Source organism: Centroberyx affinis, unplaced genomic scaffold (assembly GCF_046629955.1).
Source record: "Centroberyx affinis isolate AG114_WGS23_722 - 3 ecotype Tasmania unplaced genomic scaffold, CSIRO-AGI_Caff_v1 ptg007210l_1, whole genome shotgun sequence".
Classification (NCBI taxonomy): Eukaryota; Metazoa; Chordata; class Actinopteri; order Beryciformes; family Berycidae; genus Centroberyx; species Centroberyx affinis.
The window spans coordinates 204,070-228,529 of NW_027283646.1; the positions used below are offsets into that span (position 1 = coordinate 204,070).

The 24,460-nt window shown below is 39.4% G+C and overlaps 1 protein-coding gene across 2 annotated transcripts; it reads right to left on the reverse strand.

Annotated features, from left to right (window-relative positions):
- Positions 1–677: 677 nt before the first annotated feature.
- mpzl1l (myelin protein zero-like 1 like) lies at positions 678–20,021 on the reverse strand. 2 transcript variants are annotated; one of them, XM_071513481.1, is made up of 6 exons: positions 19,893–20,021; positions 14,252–14,433; positions 11,181–11,388; positions 9,796–9,931; positions 6,506–6,611; positions 678–3,872 (listed from the first exon to the last, which is right to left on the reverse strand). In XM_071513481.1, the coding sequence occupies exons 1-6, from the start codon at positions 19,963–19,965 to the stop codon at positions 3,771–3,773; spliced, it is 807 nt and encodes a 268-aa protein (XP_071369582.1). In that variant the 5' UTR covers positions 19,966–20,021; the 3' UTR covers positions 678–3,770. The 2 variants fall into 2 exon arrangements, with proteins under 2 accessions (XP_071369582.1, XP_071369581.1); XM_071513480.1 differs by having other exon boundaries at positions 6,485–6,611.
- Between the last annotated feature and the right edge of the window lie 4,439 nt (positions 20,022–24,460).

Genomic DNA, 24,460 nt, shown 5'->3' on the forward strand with positions numbered 1-24,460 from the left:
CATCTGCTACCATTTAAATGTGCAACTCTTTCACCATGTGAGAGTAAGGCTCAATCATTGGCAGGGGCACAGTGCCACGTGGCTTGTGGTTGGCTAGGTGAGGAGTGGGGCGGGGCCAGCTGTTGGCAGCCTTGGAGGAGGCGGAGCCTTACAGTCAACAGTCAGGGAGCAAAAATCCCTTGTGCCCATTTGTGCTTTCCCTGTGAACAAGGAATATCCAGGAGGGTAAAACCCATGAAAAACAAATGATCCATTTCTAAATATATCCCACTTTAAATGTCAATATTAAGACCAATCCTGATTATTAGCAGGGTATTCATGCTATTAGGTGCTTACAGTTACTTGTGCTAGCTTGATCATAAAGAAAAGCAAATACTAAATGTGAGAAATACTGCACAGGGTTCCTCCTGGTCCTGGATTGTAAAATATTTGACCTGATCACAAATTTGGTTACATTGATAAACTGAATTTGGATGATATTCATGAATAAATTTAGAAAGACTCATATTTTTACCCTACGTTCGGGTGTGTGTATGCATGTGTGTTGCCTACTTTCTACAAATGCTACAAGTATAGACTCAACAGAGAGAGGTTTTTAGATTGTCTGTTGAGATAAATGGGAAAAAAATGTTTTGTTGATATAATATTGAGAACGAGTGCACAGGAACGTGGCCAGGAATAGGTTTTATATAAAATTTGAACAGTGGATACAGAAGCGATATTATGTGTATAAAAAAATACATACAATAAAGGAAAATAAATGAATCTTATCTTTTCTATTTTGAGCAGATGTTCAAGTTAGCAGATGAAATGTAAAAGGCACTAAATGTACAACATTCCAGTTTTTAAAGACATTAAAACGGAGACAAAAGGTCGTTCGGAGATGAAGGAAAATAAAAATCACAGGGCGTTTGTTGTCTTTGATATGCAAGACATAGTGCAGATTTTACAACATAACATACTAAACAATTATCAAATAACACACACTATTTACCATCCAAAAATACTAAGCACACACTTTAAGACATCAGGAATGGAATGAATATTGCGACAACCTGCATTCATTCAAACTTAAAACACCAGCGCACCAAACATGTTGCATTTGAGCTCGGTCAAATCGGAAAAATCTTTCATAATTTATAGATAACATCACGATTTCTACACAGCACTAAACACTGCGACGAGTCACGACTAAAGACAAAGAAAAGCGACCAGCATTATCATGTTTGGCAGTATCATACAGGTTTTCCTCTTTTTCGATTCCGGTGAATACGCTGAAATACATAACTAGGAAACAGACGAACAAACAAAGAACTAAAAGAATTGAACATTTAAGATAAAAAAAACAAAAAACAAAAAAAAAATCTGGAAGGCTACAGCACCTTCAGAAGGTATTCAACCCTCTGGCTTTTTCTGTATTTAGTGGTGTTGCAGCCTGAATTCAAAATGGATTGAATCATGAATCATCTGCTGTACATTTTTTTTTAAAATTTAGTGAAAAGTGAAAAGCTGAAATGTTTTGAGTAAACAGGTATTTAGCCCCTTTATTTAGGTATTTAGCCCCTTTTCAGGTATGAAGCAATTGACGATATTTTGGTTTGGAATCAGTCAATATGATTGTAAATGATGGGAAAAATGGGAAAAAAAATGGCTGGTTTATGCTTTAAGGTGCATCCAAATTCCTTTAAATATCCTTGAAAAATCTTGAAAAAAACTTTATTGGAGTCCACCTGTGGCCAATTCAATTGATTGTGCATGATTCAGAACAAAACACACGTCTATACAATGCCACGTTCACGTAGATTTATCACAAGTACAAGCTGCTGACTAGGAAAAAACATTCACGTCAGCCACCTAGTGGTAATTACAAGTAGGACATGTGGGAATTTTTTGTAGGTCCCCATATCTCCCATTTGGCGTCAGGAATTGTGAACATGGCAGTGAATGCACCAGTGTTGGCATTTCAAATAATTCAAAATCAAAATTATTAGTTATATTCACACTAAAATAATCAACTCTACTCATCAAAACTGAGCAATATCTGCTGCAGTTGGTTTATTAAAGTAACTAAAAATCGATGTTGACAAAATTCACGCTGTAACACCACAGAATGCAGAAAGAGTCAAGGGGTTGAATACTGTCTGCAGGCGCTGCACGCATTGGTTCAGAGTATTGGTTGTCAGTCAAATAATTAAGACTAAAAGAGAAAACATTAAGCATGCCACCAACTGCCTGACGTCCTCGAGCACACCACTTTTTCTCTGCCATGACATCCATAGCCATACGAGACAGGAATGGAGTTACAGTAAATAGCACTATATCTTACATGAGCGAGAAATATATACAAATACTGGTCAAAATGGAAGTTTACTGCATTGAGGAATCACAAGCTGAAGCTAAAAGGCATTCAAACTGGATGCAACACAAATACCATGCTCATGGGTGACCCACCCATTCACAAACATAATTCCAACAGATAGATTTGGCTTTTAAATGCTTCAAGACAAAAGAACGGTGGATTTGGAATGCATTTTAAAGCTTAAAAGCATCTTAAAAAGAACATACCTAATATCAAAGTGGAGCAGATATTAGACATTTGGCCCATTACTTTGAAAAAAATAACAAAAAGCACTGCTTTAAGGCATAGATATTCAAACAAGGATGGTTATTTTTCATAATGCTGATTATAATGTTAATAAATGAATTGCATTGCATGCAAACAGTGTATTTAGTGTTTAGTTCCCGGTTTTAGTAGAATCAAATGTTTCTCAAGAGATATTTCACCTTAGTTGAACATTTTCTTTTTTTTACATGCATATTTCCAACTGACTCACAAACAGTAAAACTCTGAGAAAGAAAAAAAAAAAAAACGGCCCCAAGAATTAGCGTTTAACACCAGCAGTGAAGCTTATTTTTCTCAGCTCTTATTAGCGATCATTACAAAAAGGCAAAATTATTTCTCGAAGTGTGATGCCGAGCAACACAAACAGAAAAAAAACCTCTTATCTGGGCTGGCATCGCCTAAGAGTTCATATACAATTTTTCAAAATAAGAGAGAACAATAAGAGCGACCGATATCGGTTCGGAAACCAACGGCTGGGGGGGAAATAAAGTGATAAAAAGACACGTTCTACTGAAGTGAAAATCAGAGAGGCAGTGTTTTAAAAAGGTACCACAACAACATGCTAGAACCTAGCAGAAGATTTAAGTATTCACAGTAATACAATGACAAAGACTGTTTCTCTTTTTACTGTTTTGCTATTAGTTGAGGAGTACCGAGTTTATTTCGTAGATGGTTGCATGCAAACGTACTGAAAGAAATGTCAAATCTAACCAAAACGCATGGAGTGTTTTTTGTGTCGATTGCGGTGCGAAGCCGCGGCAAATAAAACAAAATAAAAGTCTCTTTACGCATGGAATGATATTGATGAATGCATTCATATTGTTACTTTGATCCCTGTATTGTAAAAAAAAAAAAACACCTCAAGGCTGATGTAGTCTTAAGCAAATACATGCTGTTAGTGTTCTCAAAGGTCTTCGAGTTGTTTCCTTAATAGAAAATGTATGAATACGTATTTTTAACGGCATGTAATGCTTTCTGTGAACAAAAGAAATAAAAAAAAATAAAATAAAAAAAAAATCAAACTGCACCAATTCTGTCCTGGTTAACATGTTCCCTCCCATCCCAAGAGCAGCTGACAGAGAGGTCTGTTACTTTACTGTTTTTTTTTTTCTTTTTCTTTCGCTCCCCCAATTCCTCAATTTCCTCTTCAGTTTTTCCGAATGTCAGCATAGACCACTGGCTCCATCTTATGGAATGAGTTGGGGTTTTTGGTGCCTGAGTGATCCAACTGGGCATATATCACCGGTCCCTGTGAACAGAGGGAGAAAAAGCGCAGAATGGAAAAGACACGGCATCAGCTGAACATACAAACACGTCCAAGTCAAATCACAATGAGGGCCACGAACAGATGGAGCGGCCTAGCGGTGCCTGGAGAACTGTGGAGTATACACAGAAGGCCTTCGTTCTTCCACTTCTACTGCAGGTCTTTAAAGGTTTTAAATAAATGAGTGTATCCAATGTCTGGAATTAACATTTTGGCTCACCTTCCAAGGGTTAATTGGAAAAAAAACAGCCAAGAATAATTTTAATTGGTCAAAATAGGCAATACAAGACAAGAGCAGATCTTTTGTCTTCATTTTGTTCTTTTTTGCTGCTCTCATCTGCTGTGTTGCTGCATGATAAGTTTCAACTAACATTGGGACAACTAACATTAACTATCCAGGGAGATTAGACGCTACCGTTAGTAACAGGCAGCCAATCAGGGGACACATTGAAGCTAGAGGCTGTGAGAAACACTGTGAGGTGCTGATAAGAAAATAAATCTCATTTACAACAACGGAATTGCAGTTTCACCACCAGAACTCTGCTTCCAACAAGGAATTCATTGTATGGCGGGGCGAGTCGTATGATCTGCTCTAACATGATCAGCAAATTCCCCCACAAGGACAGACACTAGCAGACTCAATCTGAAGTAAGGTTACTTCAAATAAAGGACAAATCTATTTGAAATTGTATTCAGTCCTTGGGTATTCTTCCAAACAGCCAATCAAGAAGTCCAGTGTAACCTTGTCTATCCAAACCTCACAGGGGGAAAAATTTTATTCTGTTGATTATATGAGATTGTTAGAATTTCTTGTTGATAGTCAAATAAAAGCTTATAACCTGCTCCTAGATACATTCAAAATGTGTGAATGTCTCTTTTCCATTCCAAATTGAAATGTGACTTGTGGCAGAAATCCTATTGTTTTTCAATTTTTTTCCCACGTGTTTCCCATTTGTCTAAGAGAACTACAGCATGCTATACATGTTCAATTTTGTGTTATAAAATAGTTTCTTACACAGTGTGGCCCAAATTGTTCTGGTTGCGGCATTATCATTGAGGCACAAAGGCAAAAAATTATAAGACCTTCTCTTGCACACAGTGGGTTATATGGACATGAAACTTACTCTTTTCTTTAGTGGTGGTGAAAGATGGCACTATTTTTGATAGACTGTAAAATCTGCGCCATTTGAACGCCCTACACTTAACTTGTATGAATATGTCATACACTATGATACATTTGATCTAATGTAGCCAAGTATCTTCATGTTACATATTGCAAAAATATTTTCTGTCATGTGTCAAATGGCCAAAGGTCACTCTACATAACACCACGAGTTATGGAAATAACGGCAGATGCAGCCAGCAAGCAGTTATCTATTAGCCTGGAGCTTTTCAAATCAGTAGCCATGATTAGACCCAATGTATTCAGTTCCACGTGCGTCCCAAACTGACGCTTCTGTAATGAGTCATTTGGTCATTTGACAAGTCAGTCTACACAGTTAAACAAATTACTATATATTTATATAGTAAGCTCATCATGTTTTTGAATTATCTGTCAAATCTTACATGGTGTCAACATGGAAACAAATCAGCTGTTTGGGATAAAATACTATTTTGATAGTGGTACAAATTTCATGTGGTACTGCCCTCTATTGGTAAGGTGTAGGCATGCCTAGTATTCACTATTTTATTTTATTATATTGCATAATGACAATCTCAAATTCTAATTATACTAATCCTGTGTTAAACTAGCTTACATACTTCAAATTCCTGTTTGGTGGGGGAATGAAAAGTTTGGATCAGCTACAGCAGTGGATGCACCTGAAAGCCTGGCAGAGAGATATAAGCTTTCTTCAAGGATGTCATCATAGACTTTTTGTCACCTTGCATTTTTTGGGAAACAGTGTTTTTCCCCAAAGTTTTCTTTTTTTTCACCAATCTGCGCAAAACATGCTCCATAGTGTGATACAGAATGGAGTATTTTTCAGGTGAACTGAAAACGCAATGCCAATATTAACCAGAATTAATGTCTATTCATTTTGACCTTAGTCCTAACTCCAAGAGAGATTAAGAACAAATGCCACACTCCAAACACCATGTGGCTTTTTCAGATTGACTGATTACTTTTCCAACTCTGCGTTCACACTGTAAGCAACACAAAGTCAGTGGAAGTCCATTTATAAAGTTGACTAGTTAACTCATCAAAATGATGTAATGGTATGAAAGGCAACACCAAAGCAGCAAAAAATACATGATCTGCCTGTTCAGAACTTTGTAGCTGCAGACCGCGACATAGATGCAATCAGAGCCTCTGGCCCCGCCCACAATTAATCAGAATAGAGCGACCAATCAACTGAGTTGCTTGCAGTGTGAACTCACAGTACATATTATTAGTGGACTGGGAGACAGATGCAGAGTATTTTTCCAGTCCAATTGGACAAACAGCACAGCCACATGACTTCCAGACACTTTCATTCCCTTTTACATCGAGCCATTTTCTCTTTTGAGACAACAAAGGACAGTGCAGTGTGGATTCCCAAAGGTGTCCTGCTGACAAGAGAGAAGGTGAAGGTCTTAAAAAAAAGGTCTCAGAAAACGAAGCCCCCCCCAGCTCCTACCTGTACTGGGCCCGAGGGACTGTTACACCTGGAGCTCTCCATGCTGGACTCCACCTTCTTTCGCGGCTGTGGAGCATGAGAGCTCACGCTTTCCAAGGACGTACATCTAGTTTAGGTTTACGAGTCGCCGGGGCAATTTGGGGGCGGTGCAGGAATCATTGGCGCACAGAAAAATGGCGACACACAGAGACGAACACAAATAATGGGAGACAGACAGAAATAAAACAGTGAGAGATGAGACATGTGGACACGGGGGTATGAACAACTTGAATGACAGTGGCAGAGGGGCAGAGATACTGAAAGGAGTGACAGGGTAAAGACTAGAGGTGCACCGATAGCATCTGAAAATGAAGCTATCCTGATATTGATACTTTAATGACATGCACACTCTGGTGCAATATAATACTTTTCTGGCACGAGGAATAACGTTTTGTGATGTGAAAATGCTCAAATGCTGCTATTTGTGAAGTTCAATGGCATAGCACCTATGTTCACCTATTCTGAATAAGCTGTTTTTATCTAGCCATTTAGCTGTTATAAATAAGGTGTTTTTGAGAGTCAATAACCTGTTTTTCCGCTTTAACCAGTGTAAAAAACAGGAGAAGCAATATCCTTTAGCCTATGTTGTGTAGCCTATTTTTTTTTATTTTATTAGTATCATTTATCACTATCATTTATTTTATCATTATATTATATGGTCAGTGCATAATTTGATCAATAAATAAATAAACAAAATAAATGCAATTGCTCCTGTAAATATTTTATGATAAGCCAATACTAGGCGGCATGAATGGCTGTTAATTGAGTAGTCCTTGGATCGATACTCGTACCAGCCCGTCTACTCAGTGCTTGTAAGGTTCGGGAAAACTGGTATCGGTGCACTTCTAGCAAAGACACTGTATAGCAGTGTGTACAGTAAGACAGGCAGTTCCTCATTGAAACTGTACACTGGGCTTGATCTAAGTAAGCTGTCACCCTTCTGACAATCTGAAAACTTGGAAGTAATGAAGGAGGTTGAATGCTTCATCACAAAGGTTGGTGATGAAGATGCACTCCACTGACAGAGACAGATGAGGAAGACAGTGGTTAGTTTCAGGTGAATAATGTGAGTGGCAAACGTGGATGGACGATGAATATTAGACAACAAGCAAGGCTTAGATATGATATTAATAGGATGGACTGCCGTGACATTAGTTGTGTCAACATGCTGCAATGGAAGAAAGTGACTTGCGCCATTGCAAACAACAACCCCAATGATCGCTTTGTGCTTTTATTCAGGCCAATGTGGCAGTTCACAGGCTCAGCTGACCTCACAATTAGTTCTGGTGAGCCACATCAAACGGAGCAGCAAAGGGAAATGCTTGGATGTTGCCAACAGCTCAGTCGCTAGTGGCAGATGTTTTCTCCAGACTGGAGTACGCTCCTTAGTGAATAAAGCAATTACAGGCCATGTTGGTTAATATGATTTGATTAGGTCGACTCCCCCTGATGAGTGGCAGGGCAATTCACACCTGTACTGCTTCATCTCAATCAGGCTCCATCACCACCCACTGGATCTTATTTTAATACTTACCAATATATTCATTACTGTTAACTATGGATCCTCTCCACGAGGACACAGTTGCCCAAAACACAATCTAATAGTTTGAACATATTGTTCATTGTTAAGTTAATAACTGATTGTCTTTATATGTCTTAATATTTATAGATATTTATGAAATTTGATATTTAGCTTTTCAAATTTGTAGTATTTCACATTATTTATCCTTTGGTAAGGAACTCGTTGAAAACTGTGGCAAAAGACCGGAAATCACGCCAGACAGCCTGTGTCCGGAATTGATCCCTGGTGTCTGGAATTGGCCACATTTCCGCTTCTCTATTCATAGCTCCAGTCAAATTGTTTTTAAAATTACATTTTTGTCAAAAGGATCATGCTTTCAGTGGAATGCGATCGGACAATGAAATCCCCTCTTGCTAGACCTCTAACATTTGTGAATTATGTTTGAAATATTTTGTTTGGATTTTAATGGATTACTGCGATTAAATAATGCAAGAAATTGTGGTTGAGGACAGGGTGCTTATCTCGTCTTTCCAGTCAGACCAACTGTGACATCTCCTCTCATTTTTCTGGTTTAACCTGTGGTTAGTCATTTAAGACAGAGACTTATGTGATATAGCCAGTCGTGAGAGAGGGCTGCGTGGTTGGATTAAGCATGTGAGGTAGACATGGTCAACCCAGCTAAAGCACACAAGAAAATTATGTCTAGCTTTGACATGGCATTATTTTTAACAAACGTGTTAATGATAGTAATGATTAGTAACACACCAGATTATTCAAACAGCCAAAAACACACTGCTCTTCTCAGGTAAACAGAAGGATAGTGAACCTGGCTTCCATGCAGAGAGATTTAGCAAAGTTATGGTTTGCTGATTAAATATGTCACTGAGTGACTTAGTAAGAGAAATAGGTAACTGAGAAGAAAAAAGAAAGATTCAGGCAAACTGCTCAACCAAACAGGGCATGAAATCCATCCAAGAAAGTTTCCTTGTCTTTCAATACAATAACATGGGGGGCTGACAGGGAGGGATGGTTGTCAATATTAAAACACATTTCCACAGAGAATTTGACTTGAAGGACCACTGTTGCACAATTGCATTGCCTGTGTTTTGCTTTATACCCACAACCATTCAAATGTAGTTGCACAATTACTAATATATAGCACAGTGTCAGGTGGCATTACTGTTCATGGTCAGGCGGTGCAACCACAGTGAATTTTTATTTTCATTTACCAAATCTCATTGCAACTAAAAGATTAACTCAGAAATATAACTTTAGCCCTTTACATAATCTACACCGATCAATTTAACACTCTAACCTCTTTTTATTTATCTCTGCAGAAAAAAGTGCTATGCTTGAATATATAAGTAGCTGTTCCTATGAAATGCAACAAAAGTGCCATAAAAAGGGTATGTTAAATTTAATTTGACATGTTATATGCATTTTTGACAGTATAATGATGTATTTAGCTTTTCAGTAGCGGTACATACAGTGAAAGTTCATGATTGAAACTTTTTATATGGTTGCACCACCTGACATTTTCTGGGTGGTAACGCCAGAAATCATGTTTAAAAATTAATTAATGCCATTTTGAATCCTCTGCTGAAAACAATTTGACCCACATGCAGTACATTGAAATACCGTCTGGCTATGCTAACATGAGCCAATCAGACACTAGAGGAATCAATGGTGGTCCTGCTAACTGTGACATATGTAGAAATATGATACTTACCCTTCATAATCATGGCGGGTGACATATGTGATTATCTTTATGATAAGGCAGGTAACGACAGCAATGAGGATGATTCCAAGTACAGCACCACAAACTGCTCCAACTATAACAGCAGTGTTGCTCTGAGGAAGAGATTCTGGACAAAAAGACACGGCCACAACATACACATGACTGTTTTAGAAATATTTAGTGAACATTTACAACAATCTGAAAAAAAAAAAAATACTTGTGTGAAGTGATTATCTTTTAACCATTCCCGTGGATTGTGGCTTCAACTGTTTTTCTGAGTGTATCTCTTAAACTGAAGTTCAGTGTTGGAAAGTTACATTGTTCTCCAACTCAAATCATTGCTCACAAAGAGTGTTAGGCTACATCATTAGCGTTACATCATATTGTTAGTGTACATTTTCTTTCTTTTTGACTAAAACTGCGTTCCCATGAACAAAAATGTGTAAAACTTTGCAGGCAATTACAATATAGTCCAAAACTAGGTATACTGAAATATGGAATTTCAGTATACCTAGTTTGGCCTAATGGTGGCGCTACAGTAACAGTTCAAAGTTTAAAACTTTAACAAACCACAAAGAATCAGCCGTTTGTGCTAAAGGCCTGAAACTTTCTGAGTTTGATGGCTCAATGGAGGGGAAACTTTTGTACACTGCAAGTATTTGGGAATTATTACTCTGATTTTTTCAAAAACTGTAAAACGAATTTTAACTTTATTACTGTATGTCCAAATTACACCAAAATTGCCCACAGGCATCTTTATGCTCCGTTTAAAAAATGATCGATAAGGCTTGCCAATACCTGCAAAACTGACTGAGCTGTGCATGTCTTAATACAAACAATACTGTATGCATCTACTGTAAATTCTCACTTACTGTGAGACCAATCCTCATGACAATTAAATGACATGTTCAGTAGACATTGTAGATGACCTGTATGCAGTTTCATCGTGATTTCTCAAAAAATGAATTTTTGGCTGTTATGTACACAATGGAAGTAATGGGAAACTGGAGCATTTTCAAATGTCTATATTTCCTTTAATAGTTTGATATATATATATTAATAGCAGCCCAAAATGCCAAGCGCATAGTTTGGTGCAGATGTGTTCAAAAATGTGTCCTATGTAATCACGGCCTAAACATATTCCCAAATGTATTGGCAAATTGCTTCTGGTGTGTTGATTATAGTCAAAGTCAAATTCATTATTCATTATAATTACAGTCAAGTCAAATTCATTTTCAACATGGAAAAAGTGAGCCCCGTGTTGCAGGAAATACTGTTTAATTAAATCTATCCAGACTTTGGAGAACCTGGAGGAAGTCTGCATAATTGCACTTGTTTGAAAATATAAACCAAATCATAAAAATGAGCCTATTTACCTTTCAGAACGACCCTGAGCTCGGTCTGCGCCGGTGTGCCCGATATGTCCGGGGGGTTCTTCACGTCACAGAAGTAGGTACCGTTGTCGCTGAACTGAGCCTGGCTCAGCTGTATTGAGGCGTCCTTCCTGTTGAGGTCACCAATAAACTGCACTCGATCTTTGAACTCGGGCCCTGGGAATTCCCTCCCTTGGCTAAAGTAGAAAATCTATGGAGAAGAGGAAATTAAAGTCAGCAGTGTGCGCAGGATGCCTGAGCTTTATAGTGAAAGTCCAGCCTAAAACACAATTCAGATATTTTATTCGGTAATATCTGGCAACATGAACGAGCCTCTTGAAGCTACACTCCAGAAAACCAAGACTCTGATCTGTATTGTTTGGCTGTATACTGTACGTGGCAAAAATGTTTGTATTCACTAGTATCAACCAGAGATTGAGAATGAAAATAGAATTTTCGTTATGAGAACAAAACAATTTTCATTTTCAAATTCATTTTTAAATTAGATGCATCTTACAACAGAATAATCGCACTCAGATTAAGTTCTTCAGTTTACTGGAATTTCACCTTGCTTTGCCCAATTGTATCAATTTTTGTGAATCAAAGATATTTAGTTCCATTAATATATTTTGAGACCATAGACTGAGAGGTAGAGCAAACCATAAGATAGTCCAGTTATCTTGTGTATATTATGAGTTCTGTTTTGACCTTTTCTACTTAGATACTTGCAAGAAATGTGCTTTCTGTTCCCGTAATTTGTAGCCACACCAGTTTCAGACCCATTTTGCACAGAGACCTAGCCAAGAAAGACGCATCATGACAAACATGAAAGTTGTAGATGATGCTGTGAATTTTAGGGAACTTGATAACAGGTATTTACAGCTTGTCATATACTACCATGTAAAAGAAGCTTTAATCACATCTGAATAAAACCAGCATTTGCTCTTACAATTTAGGTGTCATTTTTCTTTTCTTTTCTTATTAAGTCCCTCCACCATGGTGCATGGTATATGGGACATTATGTCGTCATGGTGGCATCTATCTGTCTGTCTGTCTGTGTGAAGACACATTGTTGTGAACACAATACCTCAAGAACAATATATGATAGAACCTTCATCCTGACACCACAGGTTCCCCCTATAGAGCAGATGACCTGATTAGATTTTGGAGCATACTATTTTGCATATTAATGAGGAAAAACTGATTTTCTTAAAACTACTATAGCTCCTTAAATGCTTTAAGATACAGACTTCATATTAATACCACCCATGTGAATGTGTTATTTAAAGACAAGTATGCTGACATAGAAATATTTGCTAATTAATGCATTAATTAGCTTCATTAATTACCGCATTAGCATAACTGGTTATGGTAAATATATTGTGGCAATTAAGGCAGGACATTATGCAGCTCAAGTGTGTCTTGTTACATTATGTGCAAAATGTTATTACATTATAGAAACTTTTTACATTTTGTTTTTATAGGTCAGAAGCAAACAAACTCATGACTGAGGCCAAGTTAACTTCTGCTTTTATGTTAAAAAAAGCCACGACAACCAGGGCTTATGGAAAGAAGATGCCTTTGTACATGGAAGCCTGGCAAATTCGAGGTCTCTTTTTGGCCTGTGAAAAAAAAACAAAAAAACAGATCGTCTACAGGATCCATGCAGCTGTTTAACCGTCCAATTCAAGCATTCAAGCTCCTCAAGGTTCATGCTGTGAGCCTTTTCACATCCAATTTAAAATGCACACTTTCCTGCAGTGAACAAAATCTATATACGACAGTGAGTTCCTGCCATCATCATATATCACTGTACCACATTTGCGTTTTTTTTTTTTTTAGATATTATTGTAACTTGGCAAAATTGGGTTATGCTTAGTGAGAGCACATCATCAACACTAATCTGGTTCTGGCGATGAGACTGCAGATGAAACCTGCAGTGCCTTAGCTTTTGCCAAGCCACAGCCTTGGCATTTTTAGTGGTGTCAGCTGTGTAAAGAGAGCTACAAGGCAACAATTACTTATTCTAATGAAACGTTTCCTGAATTTTGAGGAAAAGACTTCTGGATTAATAGTTAGTGGTATTAAATTCATATCTCTTTCGCAAATGAGCAATAGGGCGAATGCTGCGGGTTAAACCGTCTCACTCAAGTGCTTGATAATTTACTGAAATGTGAAATGTGAAATGTGCATATTTTCAAATCCTGCTGTTATTTGGTTAGCTTGAATGACATTGACACTGCAAGGAGCTGCTCTGGCCTGACTGCTCTGCAAACCAAAAAGCCTCAGGCCGTGTCAAACGGCTTGTTGGAGATTACTGCAGACAGATAGGTGCCCCGCCCTGCTGGTCTGTAAACAAAACTGGGCAGGTATTTTAGATGAGACATGACTGTAAGTACACCCCCACCCCACGCTCTTTCCGGATTCCATATGACAGAAGCTGCTGCCCAGAGTAAACCACAAAAAAAACAAAATGTTTAGTGCTATGTCTCAACTCATTTCAAGTGTAGTGCATCAGAGCACAGACATATAACAATAATCATGTATTAATAATTGTAAAAATCTATGTAGTTCACCCGTCCAATCTTAACACTGTATGGGAAACACTGCAGCACAAGTGCGTTACTGGAAGGCATAAACAAGAAAAGTAAAACCCATAATGAGGAGATAAAAATATGAATATGAAAATCAGATGAAATAAAACAAAAACACAAGAATGAAAGAAAAATAAATCCTATTAAAAGATTAAAATTGGGCAAGATTAAAAAAAAACTCAATTACATAAAAGCAAGTCTATGAAACTGCATCTTAAGAAGTGATTTAAAAAGATGTCATTGTGCATATGATATTCACATATCAATAAATATATAGTATTGAAATTGTATCTTCATTAAAATTGTGACCCGCTGTGTTAAAATCAAACTGGGAGGACTTGCCCACTGTGCTCTTGTTATGATGTCGACCATTTAACCTGAGGAGCAGCTGAACCCTCTTCATGTGTCAGACAATAGTAGGAAAACATCCTGCAGCTTTGGGAAAGCTTCACAGAGCAGATAAGACCGGGCTGGACTTACAGAGGACGGAGAAACAGAGGACGGAGTGTCGGATCGACTCGGTCGGAAACTCCAGGTCACTGTGGTGGCGCTGCTGACTACGTCTTTGGACTTGAAAGAACATTTAAGGATTCCCGTGGTGCCGTTCTCAACGATCACTTCAGTGGGCGCATATATGTCGACCGCAGACGTGGGTTTTGGACCTGTTGACATGAGGGAACAGGGAAGGGAAGTGTCCTGGTTTTAGTTACTAATATGAAGCAGAGTGCTACAACCTATGGATCGACTGATCTGTTTTTTTAAGGTTGGTAGCAATATTGGTTTAGATTGAAGCTGCTGACAGCTGATATTTTGGACTGGATGTTAAATATCTCCAAATTGTACCTTTTTCATGCCAAAAAAATACATCGGGTCAATGTTCCCCCCAGAATTGTATTTTTAGCAAGGTGGAAAAGCCTCTTAAAAGCATTTATAAGATCCAACACTAAAACTATTCAAACCCATTCATTGTCTTACCCACTTAGTCCTACTCAGGGTCATGGCGGGCTGGAGCTTATCCCAGCATACACTGGCCAGTCCGTCAGAGGGCTCATTAAAACCCAGGATGATGATAATACTTATTCATGCATACTAATGTGAACTCCACTCAAAATGTTGCAGTAGAATCAATTTAGGTTAAAGCTGGACAACCTCAATCACGACAGAAACGAGTGTTCCATCACCCATAATTGAGACACTGTATCCTATTTGCCCAAATGAAATGCTGGTGTCAGTGTGGTCACAGGTGGGAGATCTTCTCCACACATGAAGTGACGAATGAAAACTTAAGAGTGAAATCCCAAAGTGTCTCCTAAACAGCAACGAACAAGCGCTCCGTTCAGAGAAAGCTGAATTGAGCGCGAACCACCTCCACCCCACCAGATACTAAGAAGACCTTTTCTGACATCACCTTACAAGATTTCTGGGTAATGAAGTCCTTCAAACTTTCAAATATTCAACAAGATAACCTCTCGCTTCTTGGGGCCACCAAAGTGCAAAGTTGCCCGGGGCAGCTTTAAGAGCTTCCCATAGACACCAAGTGTAGTAATGATGAATCATGAAATTATGGAAACATCACACCAACATTAGCCGCATGGTCAGACAGACAGCATGACTTCCCTAGATGTCACATGGTCTTTTCCCAGCTGTCAGCTGTTCTTTTCACAACCGCCGTCACTTGTCAAATCTAGTTTACAAATACAAATTTCACATTTACACAAATACAATCAAAAATAACAAAATTGTAGATTAAACTTTAAAAGTAGGATGTGCTTTTAAAATTGCCTCTGTCTTTGTAAAGAAATACCATCACTAGGCATTTTTCTCCAATCCCTAGTTTTACATCCTAATGTTATTCAGATATCAATTAGTTTGATTAGGGATGATTAAACCTTTTATAAACACAGGTAATACGTGGATGTGAGCACAGATTACGGCCAGCTGTGTTTTATGGTGAAAATGAATAACAGCAATCCCTGATAATGTCTGCAAGTGTGGTTGCTCAATGTTTTTGCAGTGTCAGCTCTGCATGGAAGTTTTGACTGTGAGAGGTCACGATGGCCACCATACAAGCTCCTTCTGAATTTTACATTCTATGCATTCATTATGGTGAGAAGTCCAAATTTATTCATCACATCAGAATATTGTATAATTCTATTGTAAGGAATTGCAAATTTGTGTATTTTACGGTGCATTTAGTGCCAAAAGTCTATAGCCTCTTTCACACGTGCAGCTTCACCCAGAAATCGTTTGGAAATTTTGTGTCGGGGTCATGTGTGAAAGGGAGCCGGAGTCGATATTTTAGAAAAGTTGATCCGGCAGTTCTGCCCCTCAAGACCTTGCCAAATTCCAGGGAATCTTCCTTTGCGACACCAGTCTTTCGTAATACAATTAAAAATGTCTGAAAATTGGACGGACCCCGCGACACAGGAGCTACTAGACATCTGAGCGCAGGACCAGACTAATATAGGCTACACATTAATAACAGTAGGGGAAACGAGGCAGGAACTCCTCTTCCGTCTTCCGTTGCGTACCTTAAATGCAGCATCTTGCCTCGCCTCACCCATCTGGGACTGGCATGTCGCGTAAACCAGTGGTTCTCAACGTGGGGTCCGGGGACCGCCAGGGGTCCTTGAGGGGGCTCCAGGGGATCCCCAGCAAATTGATTAATTGTTAAACTTGACCACTAGAAGTTAACACAATTAGAGAATGTAGAAGAATGACTACTTTGATCATAGTTTCACTGTCTTCTCTCTACCTACAATACAGACAGTCATGGAATTCTGGACAAGATTGTATCTAAAATAATAAAAAATATTCTCAGATTTGGGTTTGAGAGACAAAATCTCATCAAATGGGGGTCCCTGGTCCTATTGTGTAGTAAATTAGGGGTCCTTGATATGAAAAAGGTTGAGAATCACTGGTGTAAACGCATTCTACGTGGAAATTTTACACTACCACTAGCGCTGCTGTGAAAGTTAACACAGCAATCTTATGACTAGATTAAAAAAGGAGGAGGAATAAATTGCTTAATTAATGACGATCAGATTTTTTCTTTCCTAAATATCATGAGTCTTCAAAAATTAACATTCAGTCCATCTCACAATATTTGCACACATTAACACATTTTGATGTCTTTTCATGCTTTCTGACTAATATACAAGTCTTAATTACAAGTATGACTATTAGTATTTTACTGTTTTTAGGCTACCTCAAAAATGGTATGGTTTTCTCTCCAGTTTCATTATGAGTTGTGGTGTTGAGCATTAAAAAGCGATTACAATATGTATCGGGTACAGTAGGTAGATAAAACCCTCCGTCTTAGAGGATTCGAGTTACAAATGTGAACTCCCCTAATTTACAACCAAACTGGAACTGGAACCCAGCAAACAACAACCAAACAGAATGATGACTATCTGTGTGATGAGCAGACTACGCAGCTTAACTGGGAATTCAATATCCCATGGCCTGTTGTAGCTTATTGATAATAATAATAAATTGTCCCTGACAGTTTTCAGTGGGGCGTGTCACCTCGAGTCGAATCAAACTGTCAAGGGCAATATGCAAGTCTGTACGTGGTATTGCACTCATGTTCACCTTTATCAGTGTTGGGAGTGTCAAGTTACTGTTTGACATTCACTGTTACAAACACAGAATCCTGAGTTTCACTTTTTGCCCTCACAATAGCTCTCTCAGACTGGATGTGATGCAACAGGAGCAAAGCTCTTTTCTCTGGCACACATCGTTCCCCAATTTCTGATGGCCAAATTTTATGCATACATATTGGAATTGTCCGGGGGTGGCGAGGTTGAAAACTGGTGTTTACAACCTTATCTGACCTACATGAAACTGGAGTGCCATATTGCCCAAAACTGCTGCTCCTAAATGGTGACTCATCTTTAAATCTTTCATTCCAGCAGACGCTCACCCCATTTCCTGGTTTGACAGGGACCAAAAAACACTGTTAGCCCTTCAGTGGCAACCTCCACATTCGCTCACTCATAATCAGTGGTTACAGTTTTTCTATAGTACACATGGAGCCGTCTATGAAGTCTTACTACTGGTAGCAAGACTTCATAACGCTAAACATCAACCCATCAGTGCTTGGGTGTATCTGGCTGACAAAGTGAAAGAACATACTAGGTCTTGGCACCTTTTCATCACACAATGCACATAATATGATTCTCTGACTGTACACAACTTATTTACTATATTCTTTGTGACATATAGTCCATGATAAGTCTATCATGGGTAGCTGATGCCCCCATTTCCCTTTTTTCCTCCCTTTCTCCCATTACGTAGATCTGTCTGGTTAAGGTGTTGGACTGTTTCCTTTGTTGGGACTGGTTGGTAGCAAGGCTTAGGGGTTGGGGAATGATGGGTAGGTATGGGTTTTAATACTGTTATCCGTTATTCTTTAACACAGTGTATTGTACTAATTGAATTTTATATAAATAAAAAAGTCGATGACAAAGAAATAGTCTCCAGCTGGAAAGGAGTCAGCAATCAGCCACTAGCTAGTACTTGTGAATTGAGCAGTTGAAGGAAGTGCCTTGCTCAAGGACACTTTGACAATAGTTGTTAAGGGAAGGAAGGAAGTGTTTCTCATGCACTCTCCCCCCCCCCCCCCCCCCCCCCCCCCAGATTTTCCCAGCAAGGGGTTCAAACCAGACAGCGAGTAGCCCACTTGTCCAAACTTCATGTTACTGCCACTCAGTGTGTCAAATGGTTAGACTTTGTAGCTACGCAGCAATGGACCCGGAAGGTGTGTGCTATGAAAAAAGTGTGTTCCAATGCATTTTTTTGTAGTATCCAACTTTCAGGGATACAATTTTTGCTCTGGGCTGTAGTCTTCAAGCTGTTGATTTTCAGGTGGTGGTGGAAATTATATGATTGGTCATCAACTGGATCTTTAATCCACTAAATCAAATTAAATCCCATTTGGTACAATGAGTTAGTCTTGTGCTAATTCTATAATTGCTGAGTGAATCTTAATGGAGTGCAAATCATTTCTATATTATGGTTTAGACGGAGTGTTTATGTGAATGTTTTGTTACTTTTGTAACGTTGTCAAGTGCTGGGTAAACAGCTAGCCATTAGCAGTAGCAATAGTGCATACGAATTTTAAGCCATTATTAGTGTTATTGGACCAGTGTTATGGTCATGGCAAGTCATTGCAATCTTGTTCTTAAGACAAAACCATGTGCATGTACTACTGTTGTTACTTGTATCTGAAATTGCATACTTATGTGTCTTAGTCCCTTTACTATCTGGATTAGGAAAATGTTACCCATCAAATACAGAGCCAAGTGATTTATCTACGTTGCAGAAGCTAGCGTTAGCCAGGTAGCTAACTAACAATCGAGCTACCTGCAAGACGGCAGTGTTAACATTATAAATGTTATAAAACACCTGTATGTTAACTAGCGTTAGGTAATTGTTTGTTAAGGGTAAGAAATAAATTATGCTGTTCATTGCTGTGAACAAACGTTAACTTGTGTGTCAGGTTAGCTTACCAACCAAGCTACTGATTAGCCCCGATACGGACAGAACTTACGCCAAACTCCATTCAAAGTACTGGCCTTTTTATGTGGCATTGTTTATCGGCAAACCTACCTAATTTACGTGGTACAACAAGACTTAAAAGCTTTTCTGTTTTGTTAAGAGACACTCTTCAATTCGGCAGAAAAACAACACAACCAGCAACTCTTATTTCAACAAAATCTTAATTTGTATCACTTCCTTCGCCTGTTGTTGCCACCGTCATACGCTCCCAAAATACAGTACGAAGGGCGGTAGCCAACAGTGTGAACCAATTCTTGTTGAGATTTTATTGAATTAAAATACGGCTTGGCGGATCAACTCTATGCCGAATTTACCAGAAGAATAATAATTCGTAAATGGTTTTAAACCATGTTCCATCAGGTATACATCTTTGCCGATATGCGAGGCCACATTGATGTGTATAATTTTTGAATAGAGATTAGCGTGGAGGTCTCTCCGTACAAGAGATGCGAGATAACGTTAACGTTAGCTAGCTAACCTGACATCCAACCCAACACATTAGCTCAAAATGAAACATTTACAAATGGAAATGTTTCCCAGCTAAGGGTACATTACTCACCAAATACAACACATAACGTGAATCCAGTCAATAAAACACAGTTGCAAATGGTATTTATCCATTTTGGCTCCATAATGTTGTTGTAAACAGGAGTAGTTCCTCAGCCCTGTTTCCTTTTTTCCACTCTACTAGCCAGGTCGCTCCTTCTTCGTGGGATTTTGCTGGGGCTTGAGATACATCTCCAGCGGCCTGCTCCCCCCTACAGGTCTAGTAGCGCTTTTACTGGTTACGCCTTGTAGCCACAGGCAGTGTAAAGGCTGTCTAAGCCCACAGCGATGCCTTACAGACGCAGGGCTAACTTACTAAAGGGAAAAGTAGACTTGGGTTCAGCTGAGCCCAGGTGAAGGAGAGGTCACGCATCAATAAAGTGTCACTTTATCATTAAATCAGGCAGAACTAGATGGCACTCAGTAGAGCCCTCACCTCCGCCAACACTATGCAATTGTCAGTATATGCCAGTTCCATGTCATTTTCACCTAAAGTAATAATTTCTTCCATGCCACTTTAACAACTTGTTTAACAATTCCATGACTGTACCTGAGATGGGACATGAGATCTGCCTGTTCAAATTCTTGCCACCTTTAAGCATTTTAGCCAGTCAGTTTCCATTAGTGCTGCCCTTCAACCACTGGACCAAGTTTTGGAAAAATTGGCAGGATGGTTATTTCTAAACCGAAAATATGATCTCCAGTGCCTCCATGTTGTTTGACTGGGCCAATAATGGAGGGTTTGCCTCTTTTCTGTCTGCTGATTGGCCACAAAGTTTGATGGTTTTACATGAATCCATTCATAAGTTATATGACTTTTTGTGAGAAGCCACGCAAACTTTTCTTCAGATCTAGAAAACACTGCTCACATGCTGTTCATCTTGAAACTGTGCACTTGTTGATTGATCACATATGAGTAGGTCTAATTTATGATCCGATATGTGCAATATTCTTGTTTACTGTTTTACCTGTTTACTCAAGCAGGAATAAAAGTCCTGCTTGCAGAAAAAAGGATGAGGACCAAGATGAACTTGTTGGAGCTTTTGCAGCACGCAGGAATAGGAAACTGAAGTTGTTCCAGATGGGACGATGGATTAGTAAAATGTTCTTTGAACATATGTTCTATCAGAAATAAGGCTTACTATTATTATTACTGAATTGAACAGTGCCTCCCTCTTCCTCCTTCTCTGCCTCTCTCTCAGTTCCCCTCTCCAAGCCTATGGAGCTTAAAGACGCACAGCAGCTATTTCTCAATTCCAAAACAGGCTTTTTTCGTTTTTGTTTTATAGCTATTTTATTTTGTTTCACAAAGGAGAAAAGGAGAATCAAGTCCTTTATAAATGTTGTAGCTATCTGCTGTTCCTGACCAGGAAAACGAAATCTGCCTTCTATTTCCATTTTTCATTTTGAAATGAAAATCAAATCACCATTAATTTTTATTTTCTGTTTCTGAAAAGAAAATAGAATTACCAAAAAATACGCAGACCGAGATCAGGACTTGAATTTGAACTTGAATATGAACTACTGCTCACTGAATCACACTAACGTTAAACATAGCCTACTTTGTGTCACTGGTTGGTAGCCAAATATGAATTCAACAATGATGTTGAGGACATGGAATGGCTGCCTCTTTCCCAGTCCTCCATCATCCCACCAGTGAACCCAGCCTTCCTCATATCACCATTCAATGGAGGAAAGTCCAGCTCCAGCCGTGCCCTGAAGGAACAGAAGGCCGCAGAAAAGAGCAAACAGAGGGAAGGGCCAGAGGAAGGCATGCCTGCAAAGAGGAGAAAGATCATGTAATCCAGTCTGGGGTCAGCCTCAACCCCCTGCCTTCAGGACTCTGACAATAAACCTTCCAGGAAGAGGCACTGGAACAGTCTCCAGAGAGAGAACTGACTGAAGTCCATCAGTAACTGGACTGTTTAAGGAGAACAGCATGATATATTTTCTGTTCTCAAATAAACATACGTTAAATATAGTATACAGTATTTATTGTAGTCATTACATTATAGAAATGTAGAGTCGATAATGAAATGGAGGAACCTCCTGTCTCTTCAGATAAGGTTTTCATAATGAATAATAATGCTGTAGACTAACTGCATGTGATACTGTTTTTGTTCAAAGCAGTTCTATCTATACTGGAGGGAACATTCATAACATGCATCATATATCAAAACTCTCTCATCAACTCATGGTGTTTAACTGTCTTTAACTCACATACATGGTTTTGTGTGAGTAGAGGCTTGCAGTGACCACTGTCTGGTTAAATATTGATTGTACTGTATATCAGCATGCATATTTATAATTATATTTAAGAAAACAATGCCTATTTAATGCAGACTATGTAGTCAATAGTAGCCAATGTCTGTAAGCAAAACAGTCCAGGGGAAACAGATGAAGATGTTCCCGATGGTATGCTTTACATAATTAAGGAATCTATAAATTATTCATGATGGACTCACCATACTACAGGACTTATAGTTCAATAAGTGCAAGATGTTATGGATAATTTTGAACTGTGATGCAAACCAATTGAACACTTGGTTCCAATGAGCATTTATAATTAAAACAGAAAGCAGAAAGCAAAGATAAAGGTTCAGAACAACAGTACTGGCCATAATAAGATAGTTCAGTCATGTCAGCTTGTGCATATAAAAAGACAAATATCAGGATGGATTTATAAAGCCTAAATATAGAGTAAAGCTAAAACTAACCTCACACACAGTGCATAGAGAGTGAAAAATCGAAGCTTCTGAAATGACTTCTACAACTGGTCTGAAAATCACACTGTTGGCACATGAACGAGCGCGAACAAAGCAGGTTCTGACAATATATAAAAAAAAAACTAGCACTTCTGCTAACACTTACACTTGTTGGTTTAATAACATAAAGAATGTGATTCACTTAAAACATTTCAGCAGGATTACTAATTGTTTTATATATTGTCAGAATCTGCTTTGTTCACGCTCGAGCTGCAGTCTTTGTACACTTACCTCTTATCCGGGTCAGGATAAGCTCAACTCCAGCTCCTCCTGGGGGATCCCGGGTGCTCCCAGGTCAGCAGAGGGATGTAGTCCCTCCAAGCATGTCCTCGGTCTGCCCCGGTCTCTCCTACCAGTCAGTCGAACCCCGGTACACCTCCAAAGGGAGGGACCTCCACTGGCTCCTTCTCAATACGGAGGAGCAGTGGTTCGACTCTGAGGTCCTCCAGGATTGTTGAGCCCGCCACCCTGCAGAGAAACTCATTTCTGCTTCTTGTATTGCAATCTCATTCTTTTGGTCACTTTCCAAAACTTGTGACCATAGTTGAGAGTTTGAACAAAGACGGACCAGCAAATCAGGAGTTTTGCTTTGCGGCTGAGCTCTCTTTAATTGTCATCACTGCAGCCGCTGCACCTATAGCAGTCAGATACCTGGGCTGCTGCTCACTCCCCACCTGAATGGGACAGGCCAACTGATGTCAGACTTGGAGGTGCTGGCCCTCATCCCAAACCGCTCCAGTGCAGTGAGATTACAGTCCAATGAGGCCAAAAGCACCCCCTAGCCTGGGCCTTGATATCCTCTCCATGATTATCACAAATGGGAGAAGGGATAAGGCATATCCTTGTCAGAGTCTGAAGACCACGTGGAAAAAGCTTGATTTAATACCAAAAATCCGAAGACAGTTCTCACTCAGAGTATAAGGACCAAATGGCTCTCAGTGGCGGGCTGAGCACCTCATACGTCCACAGGATACCTAGGGAAACACGTATGCCTTTTCCAAATGACCCCTCAATTATCTGAGAGGGTGAAAGACTGGTTCACTGCTCCATGACCAGACAAAATCTGCATTGTTCCTACTGAATCTGAGGCTTGACCATTGGCTCCTTTCCAGCACCTACCTCGAGGTTAGTTTGTCTTCTTCATGCTGCGTTGGCTCTATCTATATATTAAACACCAGACCTCAGAGGAATGCGGAGGCTCACAATCCAAAGACCCAAATGTCTGGAGCCACACATTCATTGGAACATTCAATGGCTCCAGTCATTTGGATCTTTGGAGTGCAGGCTTCTGCATTCCTCGGAGTCCTTTCCAGCACCTGGGCATAGGCTTTCCCAGGGACACTGAGCAGTGTGATTTCTCACACATCCATCTATCCTATCCACCACCCGTCTCCCAGTCCAAAGGCACTGTTCCTGAAATCCACGCGATATTCAAGAGACGTGTCAACCACGACACAGCCAGATAGCCTCAGCATTTACCTCAGGCACTGACCACCTTCTGGCCACTGTTCCTAGCAGCCGCTTCCACCACAGGGATTTTGACCAGGGTCCATCCTGGATGCGTATCCTCAACCTCCTCAGGGATACAGGAGAAGCTTGTTCAGAGGTGACAGTGAAATCATTCCGAACGCAGTCTTCCACCAGACATTCCCAGCACAACCTGACAACACGTTTGGGTTTACCAGGTCCGTTCAGCAGCCTCCCCTACCATCTGATCCAACTCACCACCAGTTCACATCTCAGTCCTTCTCTTCACACTGTGGTCCAGAGCATATGGCCTCAGGTCTGATGAAACAACTACAAAGCTGATCATCAA